The 21,261-nt window shown below is 31.9% G+C and overlaps 1 protein-coding gene across 1 annotated transcript in view; it reads left to right on the top strand.

The window, feature by feature from the left end:
• Nucleotides 1-21,261, top strand: part of Klhl1 (kelch like family member 1) — a 422,969-nt gene that overhangs the window by 328,775 nt on the left and 72,933 nt on the right. The window contains exon 7 of the mRNA XM_004844289.4: nt 12,063-12,287. Coding sequence (XP_004844346.2) covers nt 12,063-12,287 — 225 coding nt within the window. The remainder of the gene's footprint in view (nt 1-12,062; nt 12,288-21,261) is intronic.

Below are 21,261 nucleotides of genomic sequence, written 5' to 3'. Positions count from 1 at the left end.
AGTGAACAGAATTGCTAGTTCAGGTATTTTGGTGGAGGCAAGCCACTAATAAATTAAATGTAATATATATTACTATGTGGAAATTCCTCCTTCTGAAAATGAAATTATTCAGTTTATTTGACCATTCACTATTTATTGTCATTTTAATTTTTTCCTATATTTATATTTTATGAGTATTTTAGACTTCATCAACCTGTGGCCTACAGGTCACATGTCACAAACCATTTGTTTTGTATAGTCTCTGCAGTATGAATTTTTATACTGTAATTATTGAAAAAAATTAAAAGAATAAAATTAATCATGAAATTTGCATTTTTAAAAAATTCCCAGTTCAAAGTCCGTACAGTTTTGTTGAGCTTTACTCCTTTATTTACCTATTTGCTATGGCTCTTTTACTCTGTCATGGCCCTGTGGCTGCAAGGATGAAACTCACAAGGTGACTCACAAAGCCTTCAATTTTAACTGTCTGGCCTGTAACTGTGTTTTAGAACTCCTGTTATGGAAGAAAATAAATGTCTACTCCATATTTCTAGGAAACTCATGATTCCAAATGCCGTATTCATCTGATCCAAATCTAACTTATCAGCCACTGGGGTAGGCAGCTTCTGAGCATATTTTCCACGTCATACCACAAGCAACCTCATACTCTACCTGCTTAAACACCTAAAATCATGGTTTCAGGCTTTGAAAGCAAACTCACATTTCATGGCCCTTCCACAGGAAGCCTACTACTGTAGCTCCAAACACAGAATGAGGTTAAATCTCTAGAAGCAATCCTTCATCAACAGGGATGAAAGTGTGATTCTGTTCTAGTTGCATGTGCCATATTATCATTTTCTGTTTCTTTTCTGCACTTGTATGTTTGTTTGCCAGTTCCTTTTTTAAATTATTGAATGTGTGTGTGTAAATAGAAACAAAAAACTTGTACATGAACTTAATAACAATTACCTACAAACTTTGAAAAAAAAATTGATGTTACTGATCATGGAATACATCTGAATTAGTAACATGGGTTGAAGTGTTAATAACTAAATTTGTATTAAATTACAGTGAATATATTGTGGTAATTCAAATGTGAACCCTCTTGCTGGGTACCTGGTATTATTTAACTAAACAGTATTAACTCAAAGCTATGCATATCAGAACCAAGACAGTGAAGACTGTCGTATTTGAGACATTAATGCTTGCCACTATGAAGACAAATAGAACTGGAGGGTCTGGGTAAGGGGCTGATGTCACAAGGCCTTAATTACAAGCTGACATCTATGAAAAGTCAGCAGTCTCTATTTGGCTGACTGGGAATCAAGATTCTGAGTGGGGATACTCTCTTTCCTAGTGCACTTTCCTAGGCATAGGATTACAGCAGCTGAGCGGAGAGCCATTCTAACTTTGATTAAAGCATTTATAATAGACAATTTACATTCAAAGAAAGAATAAATCAAGTTAAAATCTGAGAATCATTCAATTGATATTCTTTTAAGTATACAGTGGAGAACATAACAAGAAAATTGCATAACTACACTGTTCTATTTATCATTTTATGTGTGGTAGCTGTGAACACTAAAGGGAGCCTAGTGAAAGAAATGCTAAGTATGAAGACATGTCAAGCTCATAGGAAGGGTGACTGTTCCCTTTTGTAGTGACTAGATTAGTCGACATTTGAAGGAGAACTATAAGGATCCTTTATTTCTATAGGTTTTCATTACTTCTTTATTGATAACTTTGTTGTAACCAGAGATCGATTATTAAGTTTCATTAATAGCCAAGTTGTTTGATAAGATAGATCTAAATATTTCATGACAGCTCAAAGCAAATATTTATGTCAATAATATGAATAAAAAAATAAAGATCTGAAAGTCTGTAATTGTTAACTACAAAAAATTTAAGAATATTTTATTATTATAGCATGTATGACTTATTTTCATATTTAGAGTACATTTTTAGATTTTCATATATTTTAATTTAAGAAATGATCTAATTTTATGGATAAACTCTGGACATTTTTCTGTTAATATTCAACGGAGGTAGCTACAACTTTTTATCCTGAATCTGTCTCTCTTTTCAACATTGCTGTTATTGGTGAAAGACAAAACTACAGTGAATATCTAGGTGAAATTAACCATGTTGACCCCATTTTTGCTTCTTTGACTTTAACTGGAAAAGCCACACTCTCAATAACTTTGAAGCATAGCAGTTTCATTCTCAGATTAGAAAACTGTATACTTCAGGAGGCATTTAGCTCAATAATAATCATCATATGCCTTGAAGAAATTAATTACAACTTTGTGTCAAAGATTCCTACCAATTTGCAATTAGACAGTTGAAATAACTTTAAGATACTATATGACATTTTCTGAAGAAAAACACTATAATAAAAGAAACCTTAGTTTTTTATCTTTGCCTTTTTCAATACTGCTCTACTTGATGCCTGGATCAGTAAGCCCATTCAGTCACTTTGGTTCCACTTCAGTACTTTTTCTTTGAACTCCAAGTATATCGTGGAGATTTCCAGTTCAAGGTCAACAATTTGTGCAAAGCTGCAGAAACAACTCAAACCCTTGAATAACTTCTTGACAGCCAAAGCCCAGTTCAATTTTCACATACAAAGAACTGTCTTCTGGATTAGATATCTACTTACTGTTGTGGCTAAGAGAAATATAGAAGAGGTGAGCCATACTTTCCCAGAGTCTCAGGGGAAGAACTAAATTACACTACTAGTTTATTTAACAATGTTTAGAGTTAGGAAAGAAACCCCTCTATTAAATTAGATTATTATTTGTATCCTCTCCAGTGAATTTATAGAAAACGCACCTGCAGCCCCCTGAAACCATATTCTTTATTCAAGGAAAATAGGTGAATGTACAATAAATGATTTTCCATACTAAATTTATTTCTGTAGGCTCATGGGAGAATAAGCCTAAATGTGTTTTATAAGTTTTGTCAATACCCGATCTTAATCTTTCAGTGTGTGGCTATTCTGTGGAAAAAAAACCATAGTGACTCTGTAGAACTAAACTAAATTTATTCCATAGCAAAGGCTCTCAGATTATAAAAAGTAAAAGATGCAGAGTTAAGTAGAACTATAAGGTCACCTAATGTGGTATTAATGCAAGCCTTCATTTAGAAATAAACCCTAATAGGTCACAAAGATGCTACAATTAGCATAATTTTTTGAGAATGCATGCTCATTTATGAAAAAGGAAAAGAATATGTTTTCTAAAAGTTTGTAGCTTTGGTAGAGATTAATGCAACCTCATATTGTTTTCTAGCAAGTCTAGAAATATTTGTATTTTTGTCATACAATCAGGAATACTAGAACTTAGCAGTCATAGATATCCATGTTTTTGTTTCCATTCCCAAGTAGCCATGTTTTCAACAAGGGCTACAATAATTGTAATCAATATTACATAGATAATTTTTAGTGTCATATGGTTTAGATGAAAAAATGTCTCCCAGAAAACCTCATGCACTCATGGGCAGGATTTTGAAAGAGGATGGGACTATAGGGCAGTAGAGCTGACTTGCCATTAGGAAGGGGGACCTGGTGTGTGGATGGCTATATCTCCCTCTGGGGTGCCTGAATTTTATCTGCTTTCTGGTCACCATGGAATAAGCATCTTTTCCTCCACTTTTCTTTTGCTCTACTGTGCCTTTTTCTCCCTTGGAGATAGCCAACCATGGACTGAAGCCATGCACCAAAATAATCCTTTCCTCCCTTAAGTTGAATGTGTTGGGTATTGTGTCTCAGTAATGGGGAAAGTGACCAAGACATGGGACCTGTGGTATTTCCATAATAATACAAAGAGTAAGGTCATGGCTTCTTTGTGACAATGATCTTAGTCATGAAAATGATACATAAATTAAAAACAGCTTATCATGTGTTTTTTATTCAATGACATTTATTAAACTACAAAATGTTCTCACAATAATGTTTAATATGTGTATTCATTTATTATAAGTTATTTTAAATATAATCTATTCATAACAAAAAGGTAGATAAATAGCAATCATAGATTTAAGTTTAAATTTTGCTTACTTTTTAAAAATAGCTTTTCCTTGATGTCATAGCAACACAGAAGTTGGTTTTAAAATCATGAATTAAATTCAAACTACAGAACTGTTTTCTTTATTAAAACATTAAACATAAGGAATTACACATAAAAATTCAATTTTATCTGAATCCTAAATCTACTATAAACACACACACACACGCACACACACACACACACACCCCCTCTAAAAACTCGTTTTCATCAATGTCAACCATTTAGGTTTGATGTGCACATCAAAATTAGGTATATTCTGAGTTTTTTTGGAAATCCAATTAACACGATTAATTACTAGGAACATTAAGTAAATTTTCTGAGATTACATGTTACTCATAATGATTTTCTATTAACTGCCTGCTTATTTCATTGGCACACTTTTAAATATTTCTATAATTACTGTTGATTTGAACAATTTTCTTATTTATCAAGGAAATGTATCCCTCTGTTTTGTTGCTTACGTTCTTAGTTTCCATGGTTTTAGTTGTTTATTTTTATGAATATTTTTAATGTGACTATTTTTCATTAGTAGGCTTTTGTGATGCATAATGACTACATCCATAGTGAGTTGGTGCACATACAAAACACATCTTTTTCAATCTCTTTCTCCTCTCATATCTTTCCCCTTCCTCCATATCTTGGAGCCCTTCCCTCTTTCAAAAGATCTCTCTGTTTAATATCATTTCTTTATACTTTGATATTTTCATGTAAGAGAAACCACGCTATATTTAAACTCGTGTGTCTGATTTATTTTACTTAACATTATGGTCTCAAGGTGCATCCATTTGCCTTCAGATAACTAACATTTATCCTTCTTTATAGCAGAGTAGTACTCCATTGGGTATTAATACCATTTTTTTTTATCCATTCATCTGTTGAAACACATGCAGGCTGCTTTCAAGTTTTAGCTATTATAAGCTGTGCTGTTAGAAACATGGCCATGCATATCTCTCTAATATTATGTCTTTATATCTTTTTTGAAGATACTCAGAAGGGGAATAGCTGGATCTAATGGAATTTCTATTTTTATTTTTTTAAGAATCTCCATACTGATTTCCTTAGTAGTTTTACTAGTTTATATTTCCAGTAACAGTGTACAGTAAAAGTGTTCCTTTCTCCTCCCAGCCTTGCCAGCATTTATTACTGTTTGATTTCTTGATGATAGCCACTCATTCTTAAGTAAGATGCAGTCTCAATATTGTTTTAATTTACATTTCTCTCATGCCAGAGAGGTTGAACATTTTTAAGGTATTTACTGTTTATCTGTACTTCTCTGAGACTTGCCTATTCATTTCAATTGCCCACTTATTTTATATTGGGTGGTTGATAATCATATATTTTTAATAATTAATGTGTGACTTCTGGGTTTTGTAATTTTCTTTTATGAACCTTTAATCACAAGCCCAATTAGAAGTAAAAATTCATTGCCTGCATTTTATCTTTTAGTACATTGAAAGTGACCTTAGACTGAGATTATGACCCTTGCAGTTTACTCAATCTCTTCCTGTCCCAATTCATAAATGTGGAGCCCCAAGAAGTGAATAAGTCTAATTGAGTTCTGGGGCAAACTTAGCTGTGCTTGCATCGCTGGTTATTTTAAGTACACTCTGGAAAGAGTAGTGAGGCAGTAATCAAGTTTTTTTCAAAAGAATACTGAGTTATATTAATATTTTTATAAAATAATGATTTTCCATGGATACATACAACCACTTTATTATAATTAAATACTCATACATATCAGGGTGAGTGATGGGTCTCTCTTCAGATTTATTATCATAGCTTTGTCTTTAATCAATAAGAAAAAACAAAGTCTCTATAGCTATATGCTTTAATGTACAGTACTTTCCCAAGTGTACTCATCTATATTAGAGGTAAAATAATATTATAGAGTTGAATTTTCAGTGTAATCCCTGCATAATTGCATAAATACCTTGTGAAATAGCATTAGTATATTAAATACGATTATATAAAAAACAATTTCAACAATCATCATATAAACATTTTTACCATTCAAATAATTCTCAGTAACATTTTTAATTTTTCTACAAGTATTACTGGCACTTGCAGATTTTATTTTGACTTAATTCCCTGGTAGTGGTATTATTTTAATATGTGCTTCTCTTTGAAAACTACATGATTTTTATAAAGAATTTCATTGAGTTTATTATTTTGCTTTTCTGATATGTCTACTTCCAGGGATCTTTTGTTTTTCTAATATTTTAAACATAATATTTTTATTTATTGAGATAAATTACTACATATAATGCAAATAATATAACATTTGTCCTATATTTTTCTTTCCCTTGGTTCTTAGCCAACTCAGAATTCTTTTATACTTTTTGATTTCAATGAATTTTATTTAACATTAAGCAGAATGCTGGATTTAAAAAAAAAGTATACATCTACTTCAAAATTTGGCATTGGATGTATCAGTTTATTACTATTCCAAGCTTTTTTAATAAAGGGAAGATATGAAATGTTTTGCTTTTCTACTTGGCACATGAAATTATTATGATGACTATAAAATGTTTTAAAATTACCTAGAAAGTAAAGATTTCTATCTGTGCTTAAAAATATTTTCTTTGCAATGATATTTTATATGAGTGCAAAAAATGTTATTCTACAACCATATTTTTTTCAGAAATATATGAATGCTCAAAAGTGAATGAGATGCTTATTCTATAAAAAATTAAATAAATTATTATAATCATATCTCCTTAAATATTGCTGTTTTATATCTTTGTGTCATGAAAAATTAGTTGGTTTTAAATTTTTCCAGTGTGCTTCTCAATATTTACAACTTAAAAAATATATCTCACATAATTTAGCCTTTTCCTACTGATTTAATTGCATCATGATCATCATCCATGCTGGATTACGAGGTTCTTTAAGCATTGTGTAATTTGATTTTTATTTTAATGGCCATGAACGATTGTTCTTTGTTAAACTGTCATATTTCTCCTCAGGTGCTCTGATCATCCTAATTTATGGGTTTGTAAAAAACCTTGAATGTTTGGTAACTGAGTTTATTAATACTGCATTGAAATTTTAGCAGAAAGACTATGAGAATATCTGAGTCATTTTCTGATGAGTTGAATAGAAAAGCTTTATCATCTTCATAGGTGCTTTTAGTGACATCTCTTTTGTGAGTTCAAAAACTTTTATCACTTAATTCTGTACTGTGCTCAAGAAAAATGAGGTTGCTAAATATTTGAATTATGCACATTGAACCAATCGTCCCATCTGTAATGCCAAAATACAATGTAGGTGCTAATTCCTGTTACTCTTGCCCTAAAATAATCATATTTGCCTAAATGAACACCTCTAATAAATTCAGGATTATACTGTGTGTGTATCTTTTTCCTAGTTTATATTTTGACAAAAGTGTCCATTTTTTCCGAGTAAAAATACTTTCACATTTGTATTTGTATTATAGCTAATAACTCCTTGTTATGTTATTAACATGAAAAAACAAATTTTATATGCCTTGCAAAAAGCAAATTACAATGAACTAACATTACCTTCTTGCTGTAACAAATTACTATAAACACAGTACTGTGGCTTAAAACAAATTCCACCTATTATTATCTCAAATATACATAAATTCTAAGTCTGGGATGGAAGATCTAGATTTTCTAAGACCTGAAAAGGATCCATTTCTGGCTAGAGTGTGCCCTCTTATGGAACTTGGGCTCTTTTCCAAATTCATTCATAATGTTGTCACTATTCTTTTCCTTGTGTCTGTAGAATGAACACATTGTTTCTTTGCTGTGTGCTAGGTAACAATTATTTTCAGCCCCTAGAGTCCTCTTGCATTTTTCTAATGCCTTCCACAATTTTCTAACCAGCAAGAGCAAGCTTTTGCTCCTTTCTATCACTAAGTAGAGAAACCCCTCCATTTTCAAGGGGTTATGTCATGTGGACCACTCAGGTAATATACCTATTATAACCATATCATTCCTGTTATCATCACATCCTCATAGCTATACCACTTAGTATAACAATCAGTGAACTGATATTTCCTCATAGTTAAAGTTTCTCAAAAATAGGTCACGAAATGTCAGGATGTGGAGTTTTCAAAATTCTACCTACTGCATATATTTAATTGCATTTAACTCTTTCTATAACTGGGAGAAGTTGGCAAAGAAAAGTACTTATGAGAACGGCCTCTACATTAAGGTTAATATTGTGGATCCACCAGTTCCATTCTAGAAGATTTTGATTTCTATTTTACAAAACTGATATAATAACAATACTTTTTAATTGTTTAATGAAAACAAAATATATTATTTTGGGTATAATTCAATGCTATCTATTAATGTTTTACTTATCAATTCTTACTCAAAAATTTTTACATAAAATTGATTCAACAAATATTTCAACAAGATATATGCATGTCAAGTAGTGCTAAACAACATATTTCAAAATATTTGTTGTTATTATGACTATTTTTACAGAAATTTTCCATAATTTTAGGAATTATTTGAAATACAAAAACAAAATTTATAGCTATGTATCTAGGCAACTAGGCTCCATTGGGCACATAGCAATAAATAAATAATGAAGTATATAAAATGCATACATAGTGTTTTATATCATATAACCTGAAAATCTCTAATTTTATTTTGCATTCTTTATGTACCAAGAGTAACATTTCCCTTTGAATGCAGTAACTCGGTTAAGTTATGGTACTTCACAAGTTGCTTTAGATTTTATAAAATTATAGTGATAATTTTTCAAAATAATATTATTCCTGTACAAATTAATAGTTCACAGAATGACAGAAAAAAATTCCCTGCAACAGATAATGCAACTCCAAATGCTTTGACACAAATAGTCTAGATTATAGCATATCTAACAACTCCTAACAGTAATTCATTAGGACTAGGTGTGGTTCTGTATTTGATTTAGTACATCTAAATTTTATAACTTCATTGCACACATTTCCCTTTGGATGTTTCAAATTTGAAAAGAATCTGCCTCTTCTTAATAAGTTCGAAAGCCTGACAATGCTAAGCTAGAATTCGCAATGGCAGCAACATATTAAAAATTGTGACTTTTTTTATTGGACCTCCAACTTAAAGTCATTCTTTCACTTCATAGGAATATAAGATAGCCAGTGAGTTTCATTATCATAGCAATCCCATGTAAACTGTCTTAAATAAATTTTCCCTCTGCATATTCTTTAAATTGATTACTTCACCACCATTGAGGTCCTTTTTTTTTTATTAGTGCAGCTACTTTGTTTTAATCCAGGTAGTGACAGTTACTGAATATATTTTAAGGAACAAAGAAGTCTCAAATTACTCAATGTCTCTGTTCTTCCTCTGACCCAGGAGAGAACAAAAGGATATATACACTTTCATAAATAAAGGAAAATAACAGTATTCTCACAAGTAAGAATTCTTTCAAGTGATACATTGAAAACACTAGGTTTATGGGGTTAACTAATAAAGTACACTGGTGTGGATGATTCTTAAAGAATATTATTATTAACACATTTGATTGCAAAAAAGGGGAAGTACATGCTATGCTTCGTATCTATTAAAATTATTTAAAATACTTACAACACATGGTGACCGAATGAGAAAAATCACCAATCCATATGGGTTGAAGTCTACAAATATAAAAATTCCCTCATGTGTTATTTATGCCACTAGGTTTTAGATGACTTTTAAAAACACTCATAAAAAATTAATGCAGCCTCGGTTTTGGAAAAAAGGAAGACAGAGATGAGCTCCTATATCTGCAATAGCAACTTTAGAATAAGTGAATAGGTTACCTTTGAAAATTGAAGTTAGTAAAAAGTGTAAAAGTAAAAAGTTCTGTCATGTGTTGAGATGTAAGAATTATATGGCTTGTTTGGATAAGGCTTTGAAATCCACATCAAGTGCTTTTCGCTTATGAATAAACAATTCCTTCAGTTGCTCAGTAATCATTAACTTCACTTGTTCTTAGAGATTTCCTCTGAGGAGCACAACTGCACCTCAGAATTTCTGCTATGCTTTTTTAAAAATTATTATATTATATAATTATATTGGTACATTTAAGGTATACAATATATTGAAATTCATCATTGGAAATTTGCACCTTTGCATAATCCATCTTGGTTCTTATTTTTTCCCCATCTCCCTCCCCTCCCTTCAACCCCTCCTTATCTACAGGATGTAAAGTAAATTCACTTCTCCAAATACATTTTTGTCCACCCATAGGTGCAAAATATTAATCAAATGGATTGAGTTTATAAGAATTAGACTATACTTTTTCTTCTTCCATCATTTGTCAATCGTTAATCACAAGAGACAAGTATGTACATGTTACTTTTAATTTTAATTTAGGCATTCATAATAACAGTGCTATTCAGCTTTGAGAATTCAAATTACTTTGAAAATATTCAGCAATACCGTTCACTCTGTTATTTTAACTTGTACAAAATGGAATAAAGTACTCAGTATAAAATACAATATATTAACACATAAAACTAAGCACCTTTGTTTAAAATGTTACATAAAAGGTAATAAGTGATTTTTAAACATGACAATTTATTGTTAGCCTAAATATAGTAATAGTTTTATAACACTTCAAATTCAAATTAATGTGAAAAATTAATTTATACCTTCATTTAGATCACAAACCAGATTTAATTCATCCAATGAAGTACCTATAGTATTATTTTTTTGCTACCAATGAATAAATATTCAGCATGAATTATGTATATCTGTTTTTCTACTTAGCAAAACTTATAGTACCAAAATGTTTATATTTGTTTAGTTTATTGATGGTTAGGTTCTAACAAATGAATGAGTCCCATGAGGCTTGTTTCCTTAGATTTGCAATTTTTTATTACTTTTCAAGTTAAAAAAAATATATATGTATATACGTATATATGTGTATATATGTATATATATGTATATATGTATATGTGTATATATGTATATATGTGTATATATGTATATATATGTATATGTATATGTATATATATATAGAGAGAGAGAGAGAGTACTTTAGTGAAAACACACAAAAATGTCCATTCCTTTTTTATGGATGTTTAGTCATTGAAGATGAATGGGTGAATGTGAATATGGCCAGTAAGATCAAACACTAAAATATTCCTGGTTTTTATCTATATTATAATCATGTACATTTTAGCAAAGTTGTTCTAAGCAGACATTTTCTATGTAAATTGAATAGTAAACACATTAAAATAAGTCTCATTAAAAATTTAGCTTATTTCTTCCTTCAAATTCTGTTTTATTATTCAGTTATCATATTTTGCAAATTTATATTTAAAATTTTAGGTAAAGAAAAGTAATTTATTTAGGGGTTATAACATGTTTTGTAAGAAGACCATTTTACATCTCTAAATTCTATTAAGCTATACTTCAGATCATTGAAAAATATTAAGAAAGCAGAGTAAATACTTGCTTAAACTTCTTACAGTTGACTTCATTCATTTACAACCTAAGACAAATTTAAAGAGAAACAAGGTAATATTTTAGTCAATTAACTTTCATAAATTATGCAGCTAGTGTATGCAGTTCTGTCATTTAAAAGAGCTGAAAGAAATCTTTTTTTTTTGTACCAGGGATCGAACTCCTTGCGCTTGCACAGCAGGCGGCGAAATCACTGAGCTAAATCCCCGGCTCTGAAAGAAATCTTTTTGAAGTTGGGATCCTAATACATTTTTTAAAATGGCAAACAACAGTACTGGGAAATTTTAAAATCACTGACAACATTGTGTCATGCCGAACAATATTTCTATTGAATCAATAGTGTAGCATGATACCATTGTGTAATTCAAACAAGCTGAACATTTGTGTCTGTTTTGATCATTAGTGTCTTTCAAGAAGATAAAATAAAGTAATAGAATTACTACACCCTTTATTTTTCTGCCACTCTTCTCTTTAAAGAAAAATGTGACAGGAGTGTTTGCACATCTGACTTGTATACCGCCTTCAGCACACTGTATGTTGGTTTAGCAGCAGTTGCTGACTATTTGATTTTATGTTTTATCAGGAGCTACAACCATAGAGAAATATGACCTCAGAACAAATCTATGGATCCAGGCAGGGATGATGAACGGCAGGAGGTTGCAGTTTGGTGTGGCTGTTATTGACGACAAACTCTTTGTAATCGGAGGTCGAGATGGCTTAAAGACATTAAACACTGTTGAATGTTACAATCCCAAAAGCAAGACTTGGACTGTCTTATCGCCAATGTCAACACATAGGCATGGTCTAGGTAAGATCTCTTACTTTCCTGATATTAATCTTAGCAACTTTCTTTATAATATAAATGTATATTGATATTCAATGTTAATGCCATAAATTATTGTGGGTTCATTTCAAGCATATTTACTCTTGAAAATTCTTGATATGACCCTGTGTTGATAAGTGTAATTTAGACAGTTGGGAGAGATGCTAAAGACAACATAGTGAATGGACCTCAGGTCATCCTCAAAGTTTTCGGTCTGATAGTCATCAATTTGAAATGAAAAATAAATAAATAAATGAATACCATAGCCCAGAAAAACAAATAGTCTGTGAACTAAGTAAAGCTTATAATGCTCTCCCTAGAGCTGCATAGGCAAGTTTATCTATTTTTGAACATAAATGAGTCCACCTTGAAAAATCTGGGGAAGAATGACATATTAGGTGGCACCATGAGGCAATCTGATAGGATTCATCTGTTTTCTACTACAGAAGAACCTGTAGAATTAGGAGAATTATATATGGATTCATATAATTTGTCATGTGAGTATTGAATTTGCTTTATATTTCCACACCTGGGAGCCAGCATGTAAACTTAATCTCAGTTTCTTGATTTACCACCAATTTAAGGCTATTAGGTAGAAAAAAATCTAATAATGATAATAATTGTTAAATCACTTCATAAATTATCTTTTCGATTTTTTTAATTAGAAGAATTTTATTGAAGAATAAATTTCTGAACTTTCACTTTATATCATGGGAATTGTTGGAAGTAAAAATTACTAATTTCAAAGACCTGACATATGCGACACAAGTGATTAAAGGCTTTGTATATATTTAGATTATTATATTACAATATAATATATTATAATTAATAAGGTGATGATTTGCTTCAAATCTTGTCAAACAGACTGTTGACGCCTTGGCCCCAGTTCTGAGTAAGACAGCAAAGATGATTGCCTTGGGCTGTTCCTCAGTGTGTCTCTCTGAGTCCACTGTAATAATACATGTGAAAGAGAGTTTGTGTAGAAAATTAGACGAGGCAAGTATCCAGACATCTGAAATGTAATGCAGTGTTTCCTACAGGCTTTAGACAATAACAACTCTATTTAGTAGTTCACAACATTCATATATAAACATATTTCTTTTTTATTGTTACTTCTGTATCATTTCACTACAAGGCGGATCGTGTCACCTTCTTATTTCATGTTGCTGGCTTTCTCTGTGTTTTACTTTCTGACTGTTGCTTTCTTATAAATGGTCTTCTGTATCTCAGGATGTGAACTGATTAGGTTTATAGCAAAATCATAGCATACAACATATTTTTGAGAACAGTTTTCATCTCAAAGTACATTGTAGATGGCTGACAATGCCTTGTAAATAGAAAACTGCTTTTGCTTTAGATAGTAATCCATGATGCAATCAATCAAAGCCAGAGTCATGAGCACACAGGACACATCTCTGTGTTCTGTTTTCTGTTATGAGTCAGAGTACTTCCTCAAGAACAGTCACATTCTTACACAATTTGTTGAATCACAGGCAGTTAGCATATTTGTCATACTCAAATACAATAAACATCCTTGTCCTCAGATTGCTGCTCCTCCAACGCAGTTATTGCTCTTTAAATTACCTCCTTGTGTCTCCTAGGGACTGCTATTGCATCAGTGTTGACATTTCTTTATTTAATACATTTTATCTTTTCAATTTTATTTTTTATTTTAATTTTAATTCTTTGTAATAGATAACTTTAATATCCTACCCAGTATTTCAAATTATTTTTAATCTGCATGCATCAGTTTTTATAATATGGATTGTTGTGTTAATCTTAATTATCTTTTTAAATTTTTCACTATTTGTACTTGGTAATTCATTATAATTGATTTCTTTTTCCTAATGGTATGAATATCTGCCCCTATTTCTGTGACATATTAATAGACTTCCCCAATCTCTGTGAAGTTATTTATTCTGATTTAAAACTTTTATCTACCTCTTTCATTTATTCTTTTGTTGTTGCAGGTAATCACCTTTCTTCTCTTTTGGTTCCTTCAATTCTTCCTCCAGTTCTCTCTCTCTCTCTCTCTCTCTCTCTCTCTCTCTCTCTCTCTCTCTCTCTCTCTCTCTCTCCTATTTTTACTTTCTCTATTATTCCTCCTACTTTTGACTCTCCTCCCCTCCTTTTCCTTCTCTTTTTATGCTTTTTTCTGTTCTTTTTCTTTTTCATCCTATTTTCATCAAATTTCTTCTTCCTTTTTTTATCTTCTAAAAGTGTTTAACAATCATTATGAACCAATGAAAATAAATAATTTTATTTTATATAGTTATGTGCTTATTAAATCTATGATATCAAGGGAGTTATATATCTGACTGGAAAGTTAAAGTAATTAAACTACAGCTTTCCCAATATAGTACATATTTGTATTTTATCACATATATTTTCAAAACACACAATTTATTAAATATATAGTTTTCTTTACATTTTGTATTACATAAAGTTGAGTAAGACGTTACTATAATACACTATTTGAATTATGTCAGTTGAGGAGAACTTGATACACACTATTATAATGACTTTCTTTTGGATATTTGACATGTCAACTACCAAAGTTAAAGGAGGAAAGGTTTATTTAGCTCACAGTTTGTAGAGTGTCAGTCCATAATGCTCCAAAGCAGAGTAGTTTGTCATAGAGGCATCACAGAGGAGAAATAGTTTGTGGCAAGCAGAATACAACAAAAACAAATAAGAAGTGACTTTAACAGTGTCTATCTGCCCCTTTCATCTTATCCAGACTACTCAGGGTGGGCAGCACTCACTCTCTTAATCCTAGTGTCCTTGAGTCTAGCATTGCACCATAAATCAATTCCAGTGTCACATATTTAAGTTTTTCTTTGTTTTCTTGAGGCAGGGTCTCGCTTTGTAGTTCAGGCTGCCCCTGAACTCACTATGTATCCCAGGCTGGCCTCAAACTCACAGCAATCCTCCTGCCTTAGGCTCCAGGATGCTGTGATTACAGGCATGAGTCACCACACGGGGCTCACTGACACATATTTAAGATCAAGCCACCTCTGAAAAAGCCCCACCTATGACCACATGAGGCTTTTTGGGACATCTTGACACAAAACCATAACACTTGGCCACTTGCTTTAGCATGAATTTTCAGTATAATATTGAATAGAAGTAGCTTTCAATCTTTCTTTCTTTTTCTTTCTTTCTTTCTTTCTTTCTTTCTTTCTTTCTTTCTTTCCTTTCTTTTTATCATGAATCCTCTTCTCAAATTAAGGAAGGTCTCTTATATTCTAACTTCACTGATTGAATGTTTTTGTCATGAAAGGCTGTGGGATTTTCCTTCATCCATACAAATGAGCATATGGTTTTCAGGTATTAACCCATCTCATCTTCATATATTGTATTTCATTTAATCATGGAATACAGTCCTTTATATACAGTAATACTTCGGTTCACAAATGCTTCTGTTCGTGAACAATGCTGTTCACGAACAGAAGCCTTCAGCAAAATTTTGTTTCCTTTGGCAAACTCCACCTCAGGTGATGAATAGGACCACAGCCATATTCCCAAATAGAACACTTAAAGCAGCTATCTTTCCCAGAAGCAAAACAAGGTACCACTCTATTTTCCTGTATTTTGTTTCTATCATTTTTGTGGAGGATTCATCATTCATATTCAGAAAGGTATGTCTCTGAAATTTTCTTTTCTTCATATATCTTTGAGTGGTTTGGACATCAAGGTAATACTGGCTTCATAGAGAGTTGGAAAGTGTCCTTTCCTGTTTTGTGAAATAATTTGTGAAATATTGGTGATAACTACAAAGCCAAGTAGAAGAGGATGGGGGTAAAACATGGAAAAACATCACAGCACTCACTGTTCTTAACTAGAGGAAGCTATTTTTTCCTGAATAAATCCTTCCCAAATTGTTAAAAAAATCTTTATTTCCCAGAGTTATGACTTTGACATTTTTGCTGGTTTTCTCATTATTTTATAAAGTAGTGAACTTTTAAAGACCCTTATGGTGCTATTCCTGTTGACATTACTAAAATAGGTTATTTGTACATGGATACAGTATCATATACTAAATGATATGAGCAAAAAGTATCTCTTCAAGATGTGATGGTTAGATTAGAAAGCTGAGTAGAAGTCCTGCAACCTGTTGAAACCAAAAGTGGTTTGGTATTTAAATTGAGGACAACATTACATCCTTGTCCAATTCTAGTGAGGACAAAAATATTTTCATGCAAGGGCACTGGATGCCCCATCTTGCATCTCTGCCTCATCCTACTCTAGACCTGTGAGGTACCTCTGTTTTACCCTATCCTACAAACTATATATTACTCAACCTTTGTCAAAGCAAAACAAATGCAAAGCAAGAATCTGACTTACCTTCTTTTCTTTGCTTATTTCAGATTACTAGTCCCTTATAGGGAACACATTATTTATTCCCTCTACTGGATTATAAAGGCCATAAATTTTTCCAGGGGTAGGAAAAGAGATAATCTGACTCACTGGCATTTACAGTAAAAGAAGAGCGCTGTGCCCCATGAACATTTATATGTGCCTGTATTCTTAAAATAAAAGAAATGGTCAGATACTGGGGTAATGGGAGAAAATGATCAATATCTATTGTTCATATGTTACTTGATTAAATACTAAAAGTGACCCTATAATACAAATACTATTATTGCTATTTTAAAGATACAAAAATTATGAAGAAAACAGTCAACTTTTCCAGTATCACTTCATCTTATAAAGAAATCCTGGGATTCTAATCTAAGCTTCTGTGATTTAAAAGTCATATTTTTAATAGAACATTGTTAGCAATATGAAGGTAGATAACAATAATTCTTTACTTATAAAAATTTCATGTTTCACTTTTATCAATCAATACCTACTGTACCAACTAACACATACAAAACAAAAGATAAAAGCACTCACACACTCAAAGCACTCCATTCCTGAAGGCTCAAATAACACGAATAGCATAGACAATCAATTGTGGAGATTTCTATACGATGAATTTGAGGCAGGTTTTCACCACAATGTTTTATTTGAAGGCTAGATATGGCTTTAGATAGAGAAATGGATGCACATACAAGGTAGATGATAGAAGATAGAGGATTGATACAGTCTGTGCTATGCTTATTTAAATATATCCAAATTGGCTGAAAGTAAAAGAAAGGGAAGCACTGAAAGATCTGACTGTCATTTCCATAACAGTATTTTTTATAACATTGAAATGATAGTTTGCAACAACAAAAAATTGCCCCTATGTTAACTGAAGGTTTACTTATCTTACAGAACAGTCTTCTGTTCAGTCTCCTTAATATGTTCATACCATGCCATGCATATCTTCTCTGCATATAGAGCTCCAATTACTTATTACTTAATAGTATTAGTATATGAACTATGAAGACTTCTAAAATATTTAAAGGCTGTGAAGACAGAGGTAATGATATATGCACACATGAAATATTTTATGAAATAAAAGATGCAATTCATTTTCTGAGAAAGAGCTTGAAACATAAAAAGAACACATTTTTATCTGATATCCTCAGTGATGTCATAATATATTAACCTTTGAAAAAAATAGTTGCATAAAAAGAAAAGAAAAAAGAAGAAATTTCTCCTCAAATGTAAAATGCTTATTGCTATTAAGTAGTAAATAATTTTCTGGAAAACTAAAATTGATGTAGTCTCTTTAAAATTAGTAAGAAGAATATATACTAAAATTATGACAAAATAGGTAAGAGACAAATTTAATAGTTGGGAAGTTTGATACCATGGCCATTTTAGAAGAGTATCAATATGGTAAGAGAGAAAAATAAGAAATATTCTGAAAGAATTAATCTAAAATACAACAAATGGCTGCTAAAATGAGTGGCCCAGGAAGCAACCAGAAAAAAAGAAGAATGAAAAACGAGCAATTTCAGTTGACCTGGCTTGATATTTCATAATATCAAAGATAAACAAATGATTACAGTATCTTCCATAATGGGAAAACAACAAACCTAAGATAACAAGAACAATAGACATAAATGATCAGCAATAAATACCAGCAAGGAAACACTCAAGTTAGGTAAAATAGAGAGACTGTTATCAGGCTTTTTAGTACCAATCTTAGAAGCTAGAAAATAATAAATTTATATCGTAAACGTTACAGGCAAATGCTTTCACGTAACTAATGCCAAGCCAACAATTTCTCAGCTATGACACAAGAACAAAGACACCTTCAGCCAGTGGCTCTATCAATCTCAACAAGGAGATGATCCCCAAATATCTTCTCACAAACAAGAACTTTGCAAAAAGTAGGAAAGGGGAAAAAGAGTTTTCAAGCTAAATAAATGTTCTGTTAAGATTGAAACATTTCCTTCTACCACCATGTAAGGTAGAGGAGAAATTTTTGTAAATTCACAGGTTTCTTGTAAAGTAAGTAAAGTAATTGTGACAGTTAATCATACTGGGTCAACTTTACCGAATTAAGAAATTTCTAGCAGACCAGTGGGGCCCACTTCTGGATGTGCATAGAGTAAACTGAAGGGAGAAAAGCCATCCTAGTTGTAGGTGCCATCAACCAATAGGCTGTAGTGTGGATGGAATACAGAAGGGAAAGAAGAAGAAATATAAAGTCAGACCAACTGAAATTGTATCTTTTACTGCCATTACCTTTGGATATTGATCTCCAGTTTCTTCAGCCTCCTAATGATACTCATACCACAAACTTTCCAGTGAGCGAACCACCTGTGACCTTGGACTGGTGTGTCACCCTCGATTCCTCTTGTTCTGTGGCTTCCACCTTATTGGCCTCAGCGTTTGCTGGATGCTCAGGCTCTGCAGTGCTCATATCGTCATTGTGTACTCTCCTACCTCTGATCCTGCAAGCTACCTAATACATCACTTTGCATAATTATCCATCAATTTTTATTGATTCTGTTCCTCTGGAGAGTCCTAATATGGTAGTCATTAGATAAACTCTTTGCCAAAAACAGACATAGGAGTGCCTCTACTTACAAAGATTTGGATAGTCTTAGTGGCTCACTAACAGTATCACTAGACTTCTAAAAAGAAGTCTGATCCACTCCTCGAATGTTACAGAAGGCTGCAATGAAATGACTAAAACAATCCAGGCATTGCTGTTTAGGGAGGGAGCTGAGACCCAAGTGGTATGGAGGAATCTATTTATTCATATGCCAGAGTAACAAATCAAATAATGTTTCAGAAACTATATGGTGGAATTGTGATGCTAAATTAAAATACACAATGTATTAAAATAATATTAAGTATTTTAAATGATAGATTTTCTTGAATAAATATATGAAGGAAAAGAACTCTAAGTGACTGATATTATATCCGTCTTTTCCCTGGACTTTTAAAAACCATGTGGATAACAAGTAATGAATGAACTAAAGGAAATCTTGGTGCAATGTAATCCTTGCACTTATTTCTGATCTAATTTATTGGCATAGAAAACCTCATTCTGTCAGTTTTCAGTGTGTTGAAAAGATCACTTGCTTCAGAATAGCTACTATTTCTCTAATTATATCAGTATATATTTATCTTCTCCACGTTACTTAATAGTTTTTCTTACTAGATTACAACAACCAGTTTCTTTAAGATTTTTCCTTTTAAAGTTTTGCAAGATTTCACAAGAAATACAATTTAAATTTGTCCTCTCAGTACAATGCATCAGATATTTCAAAACAATATAATAAAAATGAGATGAGAGTATTTGGGGAATGTAACTAAAAGTTTTAATTGTTTTAGCAATATTTACTTACATAAACATACTTAGATCATGTACTTAAATTTCCAAAACAAATATGCATACTCACCCAGTTTTCTTTTCTCTGACTGATAAAATAAGGAAAATTCTGAGCAGGTTATGGCACATGAAAACAAGGTTTTAGAGTAGATGGTTTTATCATTATGATAGTTAATTGAGATATTAACTTGAATAAGAAATCCCTCTCAGATTAGTTTAGCATAGTTGTGGGTGTGTCTGGTGATGGATGTACTGAAAAGCAAAGATCCACCCCATAGGTGACTAACACCAAACAATAAGCTTGGTGGAATAAAGCCTAGGTGGAATGAAAAAGGAAATAAGAAGGAATTCTGCCCTTTCACTTCTTCAGAGAAGCTCCATTCTTCACCATCACCTTTGGATATCCATCTCCAAGCTTCCAGCAAGGAATCTTTGGCCTCCAGTTCAGGCTCCTCAGCCTTCCTTTGATGGACTCAGACACTCAGGATCCTCTTCAATGAGGCCTAGGCCTTTGCCTTCTCACTGGATCCTCTGTTCTCCAGCACATAAATGACCCTTTTTTCATTCTTCCAGCCCTGACTCTGCAGGCAATCATTGTAGGCATACATTATAATCCTTTGTATAACAAATACATATTTTCTATATTTAATCTGTGTCTCTAGTGAACTCTGATACAATCATCCTCATTTACAATTCAAATTTTTGAGTGAACAGAGTCAAGAAATGTTATGTCTCTTATTACATATAAAGATGTAATACAGATATAAGCATATCTCAGTTGTTATACGATTTCAAAGACTATTTTGGAATTTGTATTTAGTTAGCTCTTCTTGGAAACATCATATGTGTACACTCTTAGTAATCTTAGCAATAAACAAATGGAGAGAGAGAGAGAGAGAGAATGAGGGAGAAGAAAGGAAGGATGGGAATAAAGAAAAGAGGCAAAGTACAAGTTACTTCTCAATATAATGTATATGAGCTCCGACTGATAAAAGCTAAATATGAAAAAAATTCCATAGTGTAGTTTACTGTGAGAAAAATGTCCTGTTGTCTGTTTAATTTTTAGTTTAGATATTCTCTGATGTCTTTTCCATGCAGTATATTTTTTTCAAATAAACATTTCTTGATGATTTTTTACTGCTAGGAGTTTGATTAAGTGCTGAGGGAAAGCTGAATAAGAAAGAATATTTGTTTCCACGTTACATACACTAATTACATACAACAATTTTATACACT

This window comes from Heterocephalus glaber, unplaced genomic scaffold, assembly GCF_053883595.1.
Source record: "Heterocephalus glaber isolate CG9 unplaced genomic scaffold, H.glaber_assembly_v1.0 deba00001577, whole genome shotgun sequence".
Lineage (NCBI taxonomy): Eukaryota > Metazoa > Chordata > Mammalia > Rodentia > Bathyergidae > Heterocephalus > Heterocephalus glaber.
Note: the sequence above shows the minus strand (reverse complement) of the source record. Positions and strands in the feature narration are given on the sequence as shown.